Raw genomic sequence first — 18,661 nt, forward strand, 5'->3', positions numbered from 1 at the left:
TGTTTGTCATTTTTATAAACTAACTGGATGAGGGTGTACAAGGATGGGTTAGTAAATTTGCAGATGACACTAAGGTCAATGGAGTTGTGGATAGTGCTGAAGGATGTTGCAGGTTACAGAAGGGCATAGATAAGCTGTAGAGCCGGGCTGAGAGGTGGCAAATGGAGTTTAATGTAGAACAGTGTGAAGTGATTCACGTTTTGGAAGGAGCAACAGGAATGCAGAGTACTGGGCTAATGATAATGTTCTTGGTAGTGCAGATGAGCAGAGAGATTGCGGTGTCCTTGTAGATGGATCCCTGAAAGTTGCCACCCAGGTTGATTGGATTGTTAAGAAGGCATCCAGTGTGTTAGCTTTTTTTTGGGAGAAGGATTGATTTTTGGAGCCACGAGGTCATATTGCAGCTGTACAAAACTCTGGTGCGGCCGTACTTGGAGTATTGTGTACAGTTCTGGTCACCACATTATAGGACGGGTGTGGAAGCTTTGGAAAGGGCTCAGAGGAGAATTATTAGGATGTTGTCTGGTATGGAAGGAAGGTCTTATGAGGAAATGCTGAAGGACTTGAGGCTGTTTTTGTTAGAGAGAAGAAGGTTGAGAGTTGACTTAATTAAGACATAGAGGATGATCAGAGGATTAGATAGGATGGACAGTGAGAGCCTTTTTCTTCAGATGGAGATGGCTAGCACAAGGGAACATAGCTTTAAATTGAGGGGTGATAATACAGGACAAATGTCAGAGGTAGTTTCTTTACTCAGAGTAGTAAGGGTATGGAATGCCTTGCCTGCAACAGTAGTAGATTTGCCAACTTTCAGGGCATTTTAAATGGTCATTGGATAAACATGGGATGGCACAGTGGTTAGCACTACTGCCTCACAGCGCCAGGGACCCAGTTCAATTCCAACGGCAGGTGACTGTGTGGAATTTGCACATTCTCCCTGTGTCTGCGTGGGTTACCTCCGCGTACTCCAGTATTTTCCCCATATTGGGCAATTTAGCATTGCCAATTCAATGTGTTAGGTTCATTAGTCAGGGGTAAATGTAGGGGAATGGGTCTGGGTGGGTTACTCTTCAGAGGGTTGGTGTGGACGTTTGGGCCAAAGGGCCTGTTTTCACACTGTAAGGAATCTAGTCTGGATAAAAATGGATAGTGTAGGATAGATATGCTTCAGATTGGTTCCATGGTCAGAGCAACATCAAAGGCCGAAGGGCCTGTACTGGCTTGTAATGTTCTATGTTCTAATAAAACTATCTATTATATAAGATATTCCAACATCCACAATTAACATGAGGTAAATATAGGTAAGACAAACCATGGTTGAACTCCACACAGAATACATTAAGTAGCAAATACAGTCAACGCAGATCCCATGGATTCCTCAGTAACCTCCAGAGGTTAGTGACACTGAGACATCAAATCTCATTAAAATTTCATCTCCATTACAAGAGATTCCATTCTTCACTTTTGAAGATTTAGCTTCAAAGCTCTCTCACAAAATGCTTCTGCTATGGACTGCCTCATTGGCTGCTCATGTGAATGTAGTTTGATCTGTTGCCCTGAGGCTAAATTCCACAAAAGCAATTAATTGCACTCCAGCAATCACTCCTGGACACAATTCCAGTTTTTTTTGCAGACAGCTGGTTTGACTAAGTTGACACCACCCCTGGGGTTTCATTAAGCTTCAATATTTTTCAGTTGGACCAAGCAAATACTGGTTGTGGGCATCCTTCACCCACTCTCATTTGCACTGAACTATCACTAGGTTTTCTCCTCTCCCTAACTGCCTAGAGTCTGCCAATTGCAGCACTTTCCAAACTCCCATACTATAACTAATGGCTCTCAGCTGTCACAAGGTAAGTTGAAACTCAAGCATCTGCACTCATTTGATGACAATTTATTCTATTTTGGGCTTCACATAACTTGGCTTTGAGTGTTAAGTATCCTCATTGACAAATTCTACTTTGATCTTATAAAGTAAATGGGGTTTGCAACATTTTAATTCAAAAGATGCTTTCACTCTACTTTAGCTCTAACTCCCAAAACAATTTCTGCTGTCCTGAATTTATTAAACATGGGCAACTTCTTGAATTAACATGAACCCAACCTTTTAAGTACACTAGATTTTAAAGTGCTTTAATTGCATTCATCCTACTTTCTACTGTTATGGAGTCATAGAGTCTTATAGTCATACAGCACGGAAACAGATCCTTTGGTCCAACCAGTCCATGTCGACCATAATCCCAAACTAAACTAGTTCTACCTGCCTGGTCCTGGCCCATTTGCCTCCAACCTTTCCAATTCATGTACTTATCCAAATGTCTTTGAAATGTTATAATTGTACCAACATCCACCACTTCCTCAGGAGTTCATTCCACACACAAACCACTCTGTCTAAAATTTTGCCCTTATGCCTTTTTAAAATCTCCCTTCTTTCACCTTAAACATGTGCCCCGTCGTCTTAAAATCCTCCATCCTAGGGTAAGGACGACTCCCATTGACTCTATCACGCCCCTCATTATTTTAAAAACTTTTTTATAAAATCACTTCTCAACCTCTTAGGCTCTAGTGAAAAAGCTCCAGCCTTTCTTTATAACTCGAAGCTTCCATACCTGGCAACATCCTTGTAAATCTCTTCTGAACCCTCTCCAGCTTAATAGTATCTTTCATATAAATATTCCTAAAACTAAACACATGAATCATTAACTAGATATGCACAACATCTGCTTATACTGCCAGGTAGCAGAATTTCCTCATGGTTTCTACTGTGGTACAACTTTGGGACCTGTCTTCTGCTTATCTCAAAGCTTCTTTCCAACGAAGCCCACAGTCAACTCTGGTGTCAAGATTATTCATATAACTCTGTTTGCTTCCTGGTGGTGCTTTGATTGCTACCTTCTACCATTGAGGAGAAGATCAAAGAGGATGTTGTAGTGTGATATAGAGTCATATAGACGTACAGCACAGAAACACACCCTTCGGTATCCTAAATTAACCTAGTCCCATTTGCCAGAACTTGGCCCATATCTCTCTAAATCCTTCCTATTCATATACACGTCCTGATGCCTTTTAAATGTTGTAACTGTACCGGCCTCGTCCACTTCCACTTGCAGCTCATTCCATACATGCAGCACCCTTTGTGAGAAAGGTGTCCCTGAGGTCCCTTTTAAATTTTTCCCCTCTTGCCCTAAACCTATGCCCTCTAGTTCTGGACTCCCCCACCCCAGGGAAAAGACCTTGTCTATTTATCCCAACCATGCCCCTCATGATTTTATAAACCTCAGTAAGGTCACCCATCAGCCTCCAATGCTTCAGGGAAAACAGCCCCAGCCTGTTCAGCCTCTCCCTATAATTCAAACCCTCCAACCCTGGCAACGTCCTTGAAAGGGTTCAGAAAAGATTTACAAGTTTCCCAACAATAGTCCTAGCAGAGAGCCCAACAGAATGTGGTGGAGTTCGATAATCCAACAAATATATTGGATGATACCATTAGTCTCTGACCAATTGATGCCAAAAAAAACCTTCTGTCTTGCCTGAAAATAAGACATTTCCTTGGACGATGGATCATGGTTCCAGATCAGGAAAAGTGCCTGTTTTCTTTAGAAGCACTGTAAGTGGCAATGTACTCTTGCGTTTGTGCAATTTTAAAAAAAAAAAAAAATTTTCTTCAGAAGTCAACCTCCCAAAGGGAAGTTGCTTAGGAAGCACTTGAGTTACACCAGTGCATAAGTCAGAGAGGTCAGAACACAGTTCAGCTGATGGGCTTTTGTTTTTGCCTTTCCAAGTTTACTTGAAATTTTTTTTCACAGTTCTAAGGAAATACAAAAAACATCAGTCAAATCAACCCAACTGAATTTTCAAAACCCAGCAAAATGGTTGATTTTGAAATGGTTTCTTCTTTGCAATTTTGCCACATTTAGCTGCTTCTTGATCTTATTTCAAATTCCCATTTTTTTAAAAAAAAAGCTAAAAATTGATGCCTAGGAACTATTACAGTTGGTATTAATGGCTAAGTATTTACCTGTAATGAACAATTTTTCATTTGTTAATGTTAGTAGTGTTACTTTCCAGATTGGATCTACGCTCTCTGACTTTACAACTTGATGGTCCTGTGGGAGCAGATTGCTCAAAGTAACAATCATTAGAGTGAATGTTCATGCTCATTGTTATCTATTCAGCTTTTTTTTAAAAAAAAACAAACTTGCTTGGATAACGTATACAAATTGAATTCCTGCCAGTGTCTCCTACTTTGGCTTAATTCCTTTGCAACCAGCTGCATGTTCCAATGTACTGCAGTTGTTCTGTCAGTATCTAGAATCAGAATCAGTTAGAGAATATGGTTCATTGTCTGCAACTTTTGGTGAAACTTAAAATTTGCAAACTGTAAACAATAGCAATTTCAAAAATAGAATTAATCCAATAATTGCTGTGACAATAGAGTTAAATATATTATGACTGTAAAAACATGTCTCCTTTCCAGTAGCTCCGTACATTGAACCAATGAACAGTTAAGCCACAGCAAAAAGATTTGTTTCCCCAGTCACTGCAGAGTTGGCTGTTATTGCCACTGTCGTGAGATAAGACTTACAAAGGCCCTTTGAGTCTGTGTTAGGTGGAAGAAAGTCAGCTGTTTCCAGTTCTGACTTGCTATTCACAGACTTCTGAGAGAAGTGAGCATGTGCCTTTGAATTAAAGGCTGTGCTCAATTCTGATGTCTTCCATGTTTGAATTGACTCTAGGCGTAAATAAATTGCATGAAGGAAGTCTAAGACTCTATCCAATCAAGAAGGGAAGCATATTGTGAGGGAAGAGAAAGAAACTGAGCTAAAATTTGAACTTATTCTTTTGAAGCAAAACTGTATTTTGATGAATGTCCATATTGCAAGCAGGTTTTACATAAATGCATGTTTTGGACTATATTCCCATTGTGCTATTTAACACAGGTATGGAAGGGGTTGTCATATAGTTTTGAGACACTGCAACTATTTATCACACTTGCCCTACAATGGTCTGTTCACTTTAATAAAATAGATTTTGTTCCTCCAGGAAGGATTTTGAGATGTACAGCCAGTAAATTATCTTTAAAATGGGAGAGGAGAACTGGTTCAATATCTAATACTGTTTAATGTCCTGATTTCTTTGAAAATTTTAATTTTAATTATTCTGATGCTTTTCCTCTGTTGTGAGGTCATCTGACCATGCAGCTGTAAAATAAAATCCCAAATTGAAGAAAAACAGTACAAACAATATAACATTTCCTTCAAATAATATATTGTGAAGCTATTGCTTAGCATTGCTGAGTGACGGAAGTGAAACTTCTGGACCAAACTGAACTAAATTTCTGCACCCTGCCTCTTGCTTTTAAAACGACTCTATATGTTACAGGTTCTGTAAATGTTCATGTTGAAGTTGCATTTGTGTCACAACCTGTGGTGGAAATGGGGAATTTTATACTAGCCTTACGATTGAGTGATGTATTCTCTATAAGCTGGGAGTCCTGGTAATTTTGCCTGACTAGTATGTAGGTGCACATATTGCTAATGTTCAATCAACCATCCTGTTAACCAAGAGCTGAGCCTGGTAATATATTCTGTACTTCTGGTCATTTGATTGGTCCTGGACAAGGACAAAGGAGGATTGATGGCAGCAAACTATCTCAAGCAACCCTGAACCTGAACTCCACACTGCAGAGATGACAGATACCATGAGATGCTAATGGTGACAATCTGGATAATAACATAAAAACAAAATCTATTTTTCTGTCACTTAAAGACAAGCTGGAAAAATTAACATATCTCATGTTTAAGATTCATGCTTTGTTTTTGAAAAATTAAACATCCTTTTTTTTGAGATTTACTTGTGTAAATGTGGATTTTGGTCTCCTATCTGAATGATTTTTATCAACTTTTCCTTTCAAATTGTGCTCTGTGTGTATTAGCGAGCTGCATTGTCTTCTAAGTTACACTCCTGTACATGATTCATATTTCTCCTTGTCACTTTAGTAGTTTCTCATGAATTATTCTCTGCTCTAACTGGCAGGCAACTAATCTGTTCCTAGGTCCCTTCCAATCCATCTGTAGCCAGTATAGAGGAGTAGCCCAGGGTGGTTTTGGGACTGATTTTTCTAAGAAGAATAATCTTAGCTTCATTTAGTGCATTCTCCTGTGTCTTATCCAGAACTAACAGTTTGTCATATGATGACAGAGTTACAGGCTTGGACATGTTGTGGTATGAATGCACTGCGTGTTGTGTTGACACATTAATCATCTTTTTAATTCTGTTCTGGATCAAATAACAAATGCTAAATAATACTGTTTTTCAATATCCTTGCCTCCTCCCTTTTTTGACTTGTCAAATTGTACTACTTGATTCTTCTTTATTATATGTTGCAATCAATTTTTGAATCAATCTGTTTCATCGCCATTTGTTGATTTGAATTATGCAGATGAACTGAAAATTTAAAATAACCTCCATGGTTGACTCCTAAGTTAGGTTAGGAGTTGAGACAGCTTTCTGAGTTTGAATATTTGATCAATATTTGGAAGAATTTTGAATTCATACTTGATGTGGGCAGATAAAAGGCAAGATAAAAGCATCTTGCATCTTCATAGGAGTTAATAGTTAAATGAAACATTCATGATGACTAATATTTTAAAACAATAAACACAATATTAACAACCTAATAAATCATTCAACTGTGAGCTGACATATTGCCTTTGGTTTAGAATAACTTGTGTTGAATTGCACAACTACTGAAGGCAATCATTTTTGTCATATCAGACATTCATTCAGCTGTTTAAACAACTCAATTCCTATTCATGTAAAGGAGAAACAGAGGCTTACAGTACTGTTTAGCTATGGGACTGATCAGCTATGTTACTTGGTCATGAAACTACTAATAGTTGTTCACAATAATGCAAAATAATTATGGATAAAGAAGTGCAGGCCACTTTGGATCATCCATCTGAAATGTTTTTTTAAATTTGTCAGTTGTAGCAAGCAACTTGTCTTTGAATGATTTCAGGGCTTTTGCTTCTCGTATTTTATCTGGAAATTATTTTCATGTATTGATCGCTACATAAACCCAGATTTTAACATTGTCTGCCTGGCAACAATACAGTGGGTTTGGGTTGGATGCCCAATTTTACACCTCATCTGATTTCAACAGAGCATAAAATTGGCCAGAGCATTAGTTAGATGTCTGATCTGAACCAACTCTGTTCTACTGGATAGGGCAGCTGTGTAGAAGAAGTTCCTGATATCTGCCCTAAATTTACCTTTTTTTTTTAGTTTGAACTCATGGCAATATAAATGCATCTTGAGCTCAAAATCAAACCCCAGAATAATTTAAAAATTGTTTGTAAGCCATAATTTACAGATTTTTGATAGAATCGGAGAATTTACAGTACAGAGGAGATCATTCAGTCTGTCAAGCCAATGCTATTCTCTGCAAGGGAACCTCAGCTGGTCCACTTGACTCAATAGACCATAATGATTTGAATTATGAAACAATGAATATAGCTATCTATACTGTTAGCTATCTTATATTACTCTAACAACACATTACATTCATAAATGCCTCCTTTCAAGTTAGAAAAACTTAAATTTCTCTAACTTTTCTTTACAATGCACATCACCACCAAAAAGGATTTTCTGGGTACAGTATTCATCCATTGTGATTTTTTTTATCGCAAGAAATAATGGAGAAAAATGTTTTGTGCTGTTTGGTGTGTCATCATTGTTGTATTGTAGGCAAGCACTTGCAGCAAGGTGATTACCTTTTCATTATTTTGGTCTGAGATAAGAATTCATTAGAATTCCTTGACTAGAGCCATAGAATTTTTACGTCTGAATTTAAAAAAACAAGGCATTGGTTTAATATTTCCTCTGAGAGAAGACCCCTTCAACAATGTAGGACTCCTGTAGTACTTCACTAATGTGTTAGTATAAATTATGTGCTCCGTAGTGTAGGTTGAAGCAACTTGGAATTATGAGTCCAGTCATTAATTCAAACTAACAGTGTTGTTCAGCGCACTTTGGGACTTTTAAAATACGGTTTGACTCCCTCAATGTTAGAGTTTAATATATACAGCATGTGTCGAAATTTGCAGGGTTTGTGTTAGAATGTTTTGCCTCACAGAACCATTTGTCATAAATGCTGGTAAGCAGCCATTTTGGCAGTAAAAAGCTATTTAAGTTTGTGTTAAATTGCGATTGCCAAAAGAAGTAATATATTCACTAAATTAAACCATAATTCTAAAAGTAATAAAAAGAGGTGCCTTTACACTTAACAGCATCTCTCAGTTATTTCTTATTCCTCTGATACTGTTTAGAATCAGGGCAACATGAGTGAAGCATCTAGGTATCTACCACTTTTGTGGTAGAAGATTGTGCAAAGACATGTCAAAAATCCGTCCCAGACCCTGTTTAACCATAACTGTTATTGCCTCATTTTAATTTCTTTTAAAAGATTACTGTGAGATGCAGTTAAGTATATTTATATTGTTAAAACAATTAAGACTGTTAGGCATGTAGAATGTAGTTCCCTTTTTTAAATAAATAAATCCGTGAAGATGAGCTGTACTAAATCATTGACATGACCTCACACACATCTAAAAACAGTAAGCTTGTTTATGTATTAGTAGGAAAAGCACTAACACTGAGATCCTGTTGCTAGGAGAGGAAAATTAAATATTTCGTAATTATCTTCAGCCAAGGAACCCATTTCAGTGTGGGTAGGCTGAAGTTATTTACTTTTTGAAGACACTTTAACTTTTTGGGTAGCATTTCCTCAACACAAGTGCTGTCTTTTATCAGCATGTTGCTGATGATCAATGAATCAATTAATTAACATGGTGAGTTTCCCTTATCTGACTCCTAAGATGCTGGAGGGATGTAGTATAGAGAATAATAGCCTAACCTTCAAGTATTCAAATTGAATTGCAAGTGGCAGATCATGTCTGATGAACCTGATTGATTTTTTTTTCAATGCTGTAGATTGGGGAATGTCCTTTGACATTTTTCATGTGAACTTTCAAAGGGAATTTGACAAAGTCTCTTGGAGATAGTTCTTAACTTAAGTTGAAGGTCATAGAATAGAAGGCAAGTTATTGACTGTGTTGGGAAATTGGCTGGCTGACAGGCAACCGGAATAATGAAGAGAAACTCTAAATAGCAGCGTGTGACTAGTCTTACCTGGCAATTTCTATTATGGGGTGTCAAATGAGCACAATATTTATTAACAAATAAATAAAGCCACAAATCCAAATATCGATTATCCAGATTGGCGCTATCTTAAGCAGTGCTGATGAACATATAAGACTCTAATGTTACAAAGAAATATTGATCATAAGTGATTAGCAAAACTGAGACAAATGGATTTCAAATTAGACAAAAAACATGGTATTTCCTAAAATGGTGAAAATCTAGGAACTGGTGGTCCAAAGAGACATGGGAAAGTCTTTAAAATGCCATGAACCTATATACAAAATAATTTGGATATCTCAAACTAAAATACAAAGGATAGAAGTTATGTTTCAGATTTATAAGCATTGGTTAGAGCACATCTGAAATACTTTGGACAGTTTTGGATACTAGCATTAAAATAATATTTTGCCCTTGGAAGGCCAGCAGAATTGATTTAACAGAATCTAAATTCCAAGAGTTAAGTTTTATAAGAAAATATTATGTTAATTAGAGTTGGATTTACAAGGTTAGGGCGTGATTTGGTGGATGCTATATTGATCTGAAGCAAAACAGAGTTTATTTCTATTTATCCAGTTTTTACTGGTTGAGGAGTTCCAGGGCCTAATTCTCACTGGTCTGTGGGAGACCAGTGGTAGTGGGTGGGCTGGCAATCTGGTGACCAGCAGGCATTGCAGCTGGTTGGCTTATTCCCACCTCGTGGCCATTTTGAAACTGACTGGATCATATTGGTGCATTGGGAAAGCCTGTTTGGCCACTAAAAGGGTCAATTAAAGCCACTCTGCCAACACTGATTGAAATTTTCCAGTTGGGATGGGATCCGCTGTGGAAGCCAGGGAGGGAGTGGCAACTGCCACTCCATTTTGTATCTTCCATAATCATAGAGCCACATCTGCAGCTTCTGGATATCTTGCATTTATAAATTTATAAGAATTTTCAGAGGGCAACTCCAGCTTGAGGCAGCCTCTCTCCTTCTCACATCAGCAACTTCTCTCCCTTGTAGTGGGGCAGCTGCACACTTTCATAGGGAGCCATGTCACCATCCTTAATTGGACCAATCCTCAGGAGTTGGCCATCTAACTGGCTATCTTCTTGGAAATCACTGTGTTTTGCTGACCAGACCCAGAATTCATCAAGGGATTTGGCTTTGCTTCCAGGAATGAATATTCAGCCTTAAGATTTGGTGTTGTAGTCAAAAATTCAAGATAATCTTTTCAAGAGTGATATCAGAAGCCCTTTATGCAGGGTGGTAGAAACATAATTCTCATCTGGAAAGCAGCTATTATTGTTCGAGCAATTCTTAACTTTAAAATTGAAGTTGATCGAATCTTTGAGACCAAGCATTATGGGATATGAAGCAAATAGGTCAATGATCCAATGGAAGTACAGGTTTGAGGGACTTAATGGCCTCCTGTTTAATTTATATAAAACTCTTTGGAAGGAATTAAGCATTTTTGTGCTGATGAAACCAATTTAAATTAAGATGTATCATTCATTTTGAAGTGTTTATTTCCTTTAAGAACTGATCCATTCTGTGGCATCAGGGTTCAAACTAATGAAAACCTTTTGTGTTTTTGTTTTATTTTTTAAAAATAAAAAGAGGGGGATCGATGGAGAGACATCAGTAGGAAGTCTCAAATTGACCTCGAGCACACCACCAATGAACTGGATTCACCTTGGACTTGTTTGACCGGGTCGGAGAACTGTCAGGAGAACACAGTTTGGCCAAGTGATTCAAATCCAGCGTCTGCTGTGACCAGTTTAATTAAAGACCTCAGCCTCAGTGATCGAAATGGCCATCCGTCAGCACCTCCCAGCAAACGGCAATGTCGGTCCTTGTCGTTTTCCGATGAACTAACGAGCTGTCGGTCTCCATGGAAACCCAGTGGGTCAAAAGTCTGGACTCCAGTTGACAAAAGACGCTGTCACAGTGGGAGCAGTGTGCAACCTTGTTCAAATGGAGTATCTACAATGCAGAGGAGTTCAAGTTTTAGTCTGCCTTCAAGATGCAATGTCTTTTCATTCTCGTGTGAACCCTTGGCTAGCAGTAACAGTTCTGTGTGCCCCCGGGGACAGGGCTTTTGGACCGCACCCACCTTTGGAAGGTTTCAAGATGATCTGCGTCCTGACTCCAGTTCAGGAGTTGTGTCCGGGGTCGATCTACTGCGACCTCTTTCTCTCTCTCACGAGCAGATCTCTGGGCTGGAGTTTGGCACACCGTCCCTAAAGAGTGCGTCTGCTGCAACTCCCGAACCTGTGCAGCAGACCAGCCGACTCCTCCGCTCCAGGTCACAGCCGTGTGTCCACAATGATCAGAAAGTTGGGATGAAACGCCGCAGACCAGACGAAGATCAAAGACCATCGCTTGACCTTGCCAAGATGACTCAGGTATGAGGTGTCGATATGGCAGAATCTAGGCTCAGGCTGATTTTCATTTTCAACTTCCTTTCTCTCTTTAAAAAAAAAACCCCACAAAGCTGGAGTAATAATGGAGTATAAAACATGTTGATGTATATGCTACTGTCTGTATTACACAAAGCCATAAACACATTTGTCTACATTATATTGTGGTAATGACAGCAAAACAGTTGACATTCACCTTCTTTACTCTGAAATTGTAGCAGGTTTTGGGACCGCATGTATAGAGTTAAATAAGAATATCCCGAAGTTACTGTCAGTAGTTCACTATTGACGGTCTCCTGGACTGCAATTGATAACAAGGAAAAAAAAATCCAAGCTACCATGTCTGAGGTCACACAATACCAAGTTATAGTGCAACAGGTTTATGGATGACTTGACAAAGAGGCAGTGCTCCAAAAGCTTGTGATTTCAAATAAACCTGTTGAAGTGTAACCTGGTGTCATGTGACTTTTGACCTTGTCCACTCCAGACCAACACCAGCACCTCCAAATCATGACAAGAAACTATTTTAGCTATTTGTCTCACTGCAAAAACCCTTTGAAATGTAACATATTGTTGAATGAACTAGAACTGGTTTAATAAGTTCATAATTACTGCAAACAGTCTTATTGAGCCTGAATTTTTTTTAGGAAAGGATAAATTCCTTGTGATTAAAACTTAAGTCCACATAATTTCTGTAATTTTTTTTATAAAGCTTGTTAATGTCCTAAGTGTTGCCTTAATCTGACCTGTATATCTCAATCATTTATCTTGCAATCACTAAAATTTAAATTGAAATGGAAAGATTTTGTTAGTCTTTATTTCCGGCTTTGCTGTCTTTGAGAATAATTCAGTATTATTGGCTGCTTATTTTGCTTGATAATGTTTCCATTGCTGGGCATTTAATTTCTCATGACTCAGAACTAGATTCACATGGAGGTCAGAAAAGGGAAAATCTACACTTCAGGTATTTCTAGATTGTGGTGAGCAGCTTTTTTCAAAGTCAGCAGCAAGTGTGGTTAGTTTGCCATTGACTGCAACATCTGGCCTATTGAGTATGATTGGTGTGCCAAATTCTATAGTACGTAAAACAGATATAGTTTGATTGTGACCCCTTGACTTTTCACAGGATGACATTGAGTTATAACCTGTGAGGATCAATATTTATGTTTAGGAACTTGTGTAGGACACAAATAGGTATGAAAAAAAGACTGCTCTGGAGATGTCAGATAAATTGCAATGTTCCTTTGCTTTACTTTTGAGTTGGGTTTCCATTTCATGAAGGCACTGCCTAATGTCTTCACTCTCATAGTATCTTAATATAATATCTTTACCTCAAACACTACGCTTGCTGTACATTTTAAATAGTGTTCTTCACTCTGTGTCCAGTCAAAATTATAGTTGTTTTCCTTTCTTCAGTACCAATTTTTCTCCTTTAAAACTCATTACAATAACCTAAGTGTTTGCAGTGTTGTGACTTCAGTGAAATTCAGCTAGATGGAAGCTGAACCTGTATTCCTGGATTGACTTGAGTTTTGGAAACCAAGCTGACACAATCTAACACAAAACCAGGAAGTCCAAGACCTCAACGTCCTTTTTTGTTCTGGTAGTAATTAAATAGGAAGCGACTGGATTCAGCCAATGACTAGATCATCAATGGCACAGGCAGTTTATGATGGATCCCAGATACCATAAGTGATGTGTTGCAAAACTATTTTCAGTTTTTTTAAATATGTAAGTCATGTTTTAAGTTTTTCTTTTGCAATGACAAAAATAATATGGTTACTGATGTTGGTGGTTATGCAATGTGCTCGGGAGAAGGGATTCCACGTATTTCGGGAAGCTTCTCCAATTTGTACTTTCGCCTTGGATAGGGCTTTTAAGGTAAAAACAATGACTGCAGATGCTGGAAACCAGAGTCTAGGTTAGAGTAGTGCTGGAATTTTAAGTTAGAGGGTTCAGGTAAAGGAAGTTTCAGAAATCCAAAGAGAAAATATTGAGACAACGAAACACTAGCAATGTGTATAAACTCGAGCAGTGTGTGATAGGAAGGAGCAGAAAGTTAACAATATAAGTGAATCAGCAAATAAGGTTCATGAAAATAACAGTACTAAAATACTATTAAATATTTTTTGTTTGAAGATGTAAAATATCTGCAATAAGACTGCTGAATTTGTGGCAGAATAAATAACAGGGATAAACAGTTGTGATCTAACCATTGTTGCATATTTAAGGTGACCACAGTTGGGGAAATATAATTCAAATATATCAAACCTTACAAAAAATTGTAAATGGAAAATGAGGAGGGTTAGCTGTGATGGTGAAGGCTGACACCAGAATAGTAAAGAGTAGGGCTCCTGGTTCAGAAGATCAGGAAGTAAGATTAGATGGAGATAGGGAATAGCAAGTTCCATGAAACATTGGTGTGAGTAGTTTATAAACTCCCTTAAACAGTGACCATACCATTGGAAAGAGAATTGAAGAAGTTGGAGCTTGTGATCAAGGTGATAATCGTGGGGTACGTTTTCTTATGAATTCAACCAATCAAATTGAAATAGATATTTTGAAGCTAGGTTTATATATGTGCTTTTATGACCATTTCCAGGAGCAATACTTTGTGGATCTCCCAAGGGACAAATCTCTTTTAGAACTAATATTGAACAATGAGTCAAATTAATTCCCACATATCTTGTGTTCAAAGAGCATTCAAATTCAGATTTTTAATATTGCAATAGCAACTCTTCAAATTCTGTCACTTTTGAATAATTGCCTGCATTTTTAGTATATCATTAACGTTTTATAACTTATTATCTGAGATGTTTTACACCAGACTGAGTAAACGTGAAGTTTCAGGGACCCAGAGCAGCTCCTGTGCTCCAACGTTGACTACACTTTCCAACTTTTGAAGCTTGTCTGAATCTTCAACTTTGGGAAAACCTTCCTAGAATTGGAAAATCTGCAACAGCAAAGTGAACTGCAAAGTCCTTTTAATGTCATAAAGTTTCCATCATTGTGTGTCATTATGTTTACAAGTCTACAGTTCTAAGGGAATTTTCCAGTGGGAGAGTGGCTTGCTAAATTATTAGGCTATTGGTTATTTAGAAAATATTGCAACAATTCATAGTTTCTACTACTAGATAGTCATAAAATGATTTTAATATAGACTTCTCTGTTTTTTAGCACAGTTTGCACTCTCCAATTTTGCCTCGCCCTTTTATTGGCATAGCTAATTTGGCAATGGTTGTTGCAAGCTAGAGTGTGATTGAACGGTTCAGAGATATTATGCAGTTTTAATTTTCCCCCTCACTCAGTTTTTTAGGTTGACCACAGTATTCGTCTGAAAAAGGTGCATTTATTTCCTAGGTCATTGTTGAGGCTGTCTAGTGCATTTTGCAGTTTAAGTGTAATCACTTCATCATCGAATGTTTCTTAGTTTGAAAGTACACTTAGGGCAAAGATATTTTCTGATTTGCCAAAAGTCTTGCTGGACAAAAATATATTTTCTTCATAGCAAATGCATTTAGTAATTGTGTCAGATTAATACAGTAGTTGGAAGTTCAGCAATATTGATATGTTTTTCAGTAAAATATACGCTTGTGGCTTTTGCTTATCTGCATACAAAATGGCTGTTTGTGCATAGATCTTACAATTAGTTCACTCTTTGATTGGGCTTGCATTCACAACAGATGTGTTTCATTGGGTCAAGGTTAGTTCCACAGTGGATTTTCAGACACATAGTAAATAGGTTTTAATCAATACCTTTAGAGTAAGTTTGGAGATTCCTGTGGAAATTCCCCTTAGGAAACATGTTACTCTCTTATCACAGCAAGCAGAAATGGGCAGTATTGTCATGTAATCAATTGTCTGCTGACCTTTCTGTAGTTTTGAATAATTATCAACTGGTTATGATGATAATGATAGAAACTTTAGAAATACCCATTGAAAGGCATTAACTGTGAACTACTGTTAAGTCTCTTCAACTCCAGTAACTATAAAATGATAAATAATTTAAGTAACAATGCTGTTTACAAATGGCAGCAAATGCACAAGTGATAACGCTAAACGTTGTATACCTGGCTAACAATGATGTGAAGACTATAATCTGATGAAAACTGGAACCTTTCTTGGAATTTTAATGTAACTAAAAGCATTCTTGCTTCATGCCTCAAACCATATAGTATAATATTATAATACAGTTACTGGGCTGCAGAATGCAATTTTATAAAAGTCAGCATTTGTGACAGATGTTTGAAATTGGTAACAACAAATGCTGAAAGCTTCAGCTGCTGTGACACTACTGTGTATTGAATAGTAATATTTAGTGAATTGAACGTCTCATTCAGCAAACACCAAGTACAAAAATATTGATCTCCAGCATATTTACTAGTAAAGCTATGTCTAAGACCTTGCTGCAGGCACATTCTATTCTTGTCTCTCCTTCCACTTGTGTTGTTTTTATTTTGCAAAGCAGCAGTTCTATAAATTTCACAAGGTGGGTGAAGGTTATTGGTCAGTTTGGTGCTGTATAATAGTCCTACACTTTGGCTATCAATGTAAGAGCTGCATACAGTATCATTGTTTTTCAGTGTAGCATTTCTGGGCTGTGCTTGTTACTTTGAGTACTGTAAAAACATCAATTAGTCTGAATCCCTTGGTAGAGTGCGCACTTTGATTTTTGTTTGGATTGTGTGCAACAGGCAAAAGGGGAAAGAGGCATTACAGTTGTAATTGACATATTGAGACCTCAATATACTCTCTCCTTTTCCAACATTTTTCCTACCATGAAAGATTTGCTGTTGTGAAGTGCATGTTCCTCTGCATGCCTCTAGGATAAAGTGCACTTCCTGAGGTTTCCATGCAGCTGGACTACACCTTTCCCTACTGACAGGTTCGTGAAATGCAGCCAGTAGCTTACCTCCTGCCTGTAATCTGTCTGAGATTTTAGGGGTGAAGTACTACTGCTGTCGCAATTATAGAACTGTCAGCTCTCCAATTGAACAGCTGCTCTATAAGGTGGGACTTCTTCCTGAGTGAATGTCCATTTTAAGTGGTGGCCTCCAATCTTTTTAAGGACTAGATCACTTTTTCTCAATTTAAGTGTAACTCAGGATCTACCCCAGTTTAGTTTTAGTTGCTATATAAATTTAAAATCAGGTGTAATTAGTCTTTCTGTCTTCTACTTACCAAGTCTCAGTGACATAGATTCATAGAGATGTGCAGCATGGAAACAGACCCTTCGGTCCAACTCGTGCATGCTGACCAGATATCCTAAATTAATCTAGTCCCATTTGCCAACATTTGGCCCATATCCCTCTAAACCCTTCCTATTCATATACTCGTCCAGATGTCTTTTCAATGTTGTAATTGTACCAGCCTCCACCACTTCCTCAGGCAGCTCATTCCATACACACACCACCCTCTACGTGAAAATGTTGTCCCTTGGGTTCTTTTAAATCTTTCCCCTCTCACTCTAAACCTGTGGTTGTGGACTCCCCCAACCCAGGGAAAAGACATTTTGTCTCTTTAGCCTATCTATGCCCCTCATCATTTTATAAACCTCTATATAATCACTCCTCAGCCTCTGCCAATCCAGGGAAAACAGCCCAAGCCTATTCAGCCTCTCCCTATTGCTCAAACCCTCCAGTCTTGGCAACATCCTTGCAAATCTTTTCTGAACCCTTTCAAGTTTCACAACATCATTCCTATAAGAAGGAGACCAGAATTGCCCACACTATTCCAAAAATGGCCTAACCCCAATGTCCTTTAGAGCCGCAACATGACCTTCCAACTCCTGTACTCAATGCTCTGACCAATAAAGGAAAGCATACCAAACATATTCTTCACTATCCTACCTACTTGCGACACCACTTTCAAGGATTTGTGAACTTACACTCCAAGGTCTCTTTGTTCAGCAACACTCTCCAAGACCTTACCATTTATGATACTTCGCATCATCATCTAGTGCCTTGAAATTTGGGTTGTAGTTTGAGCCAGTCAGTTGTAAATAGACTGTCAAATGGGTTTCTGTGAGGAAGGTGCAATACTTGGACCTTTTGGTTCCCAAAAATCACTGCCATTTGAACTGACTTTCGGCTCACTATAAGCCTGCATAGTGATTATTTCCATATCAACTTCAATGCTTTGTATATCAAATACTTGAAGGAATTTGGTAGCCAACCTATCAATATCTATTTGAAGGAATGAATTTGAGACAAACATGACAATTTGTTCCATCACATCTAATTCCTGAAATTAGCTGTTAATTCCTCAGTTAACTTCCTCAAATGTGCCCAGAAGTTTTCTGAATTGAAGCATTTTTCTTTGTCTTTTTTAGCTTTTCTTTTCTGGACTAGGCAAGTGTTGAAGTATTTTATTTTGTAATTGGGAGTACCACAGATCCTGCTTCAATTTAAATGCATTTGCTACATTGAAAATATTGTGCAAAGTCTCTGTCTTTTCCCTGCAATTCATAGTTCAGCGCATTCAGTTTTGATGTTATGTCTGAAGGAATTTAAAGTTGAGCAATTGTGCACTGTCTGACAGCTCACTGCAGATTTCATTCCTTGATTTAAGAAAAGTGACAATTCAGGGCATCAGATCTAAAGATGTTTGCAGCAACTTCCCTCAACTTACCCATCACCCTTCTGTATGGAGGACTAGTTCACCATGGGCAGTATCAAGCAGTGCTGGAAAGACCTTGCTTCAGTCGAGTTGAGAAAAGTCCATAACTTTACTCATGCTTATTGGTGGATTATACAATGGTGACTGACAAAAGAGGGGAAATCGGGATCATTTTTGCAAAATACAAAAAATCCACATTTGTGCCTCATATGGCTGGTGGTGGAAACCAGTTTCTTGTTTGGAAGGTTTTTCTCAAGCTGTTGAATTTGTTGTACAAAGTTTAAAAATCACACAACACCAGGTTATAGTCCAACAAGTTTAATTGGAAGCACACTAGCTTTCGGAGCGACGCTCCTTCGTCAGGTGATTGATGAAGGAGCGTCGCTCCGAAAGCTAGTGTGCTTCCAATTAAACCTGTTGGGCTATAACCTGGTGTTGT

General features: G+C 38.0%; 1 protein-coding gene across 3 annotated transcripts in view; it reads left to right on the forward strand.

Moving 5' to 3' along the window:
• fam53b (family with sequence similarity 53 member B) overlaps positions 1 to 18,661 on the forward strand; it is a 125,453-nt gene that overhangs the window by 59,818 nt on the left and 46,974 nt on the right. For all 3 annotated transcript variants that reach the window (XM_043712642.1, XM_043712641.1, XM_043712643.1), the window contains one exon: positions 10,802 to 11,589. In XM_043712642.1, coding sequence (XP_043568577.1) covers positions 10,802 to 11,589 — 788 coding nt within the window. The remainder of the gene's footprint in view (positions 1 to 10,801; positions 11,590 to 18,661) is intronic.

The sequence above is a fragment of the Chiloscyllium plagiosum genome, chromosome 22 (assembly GCF_004010195.1).
Source record: "Chiloscyllium plagiosum isolate BGI_BamShark_2017 chromosome 22, ASM401019v2, whole genome shotgun sequence".
Taxonomy (NCBI): Eukaryota; Metazoa; Chordata; class Chondrichthyes; order Orectolobiformes; family Hemiscylliidae; genus Chiloscyllium; species Chiloscyllium plagiosum.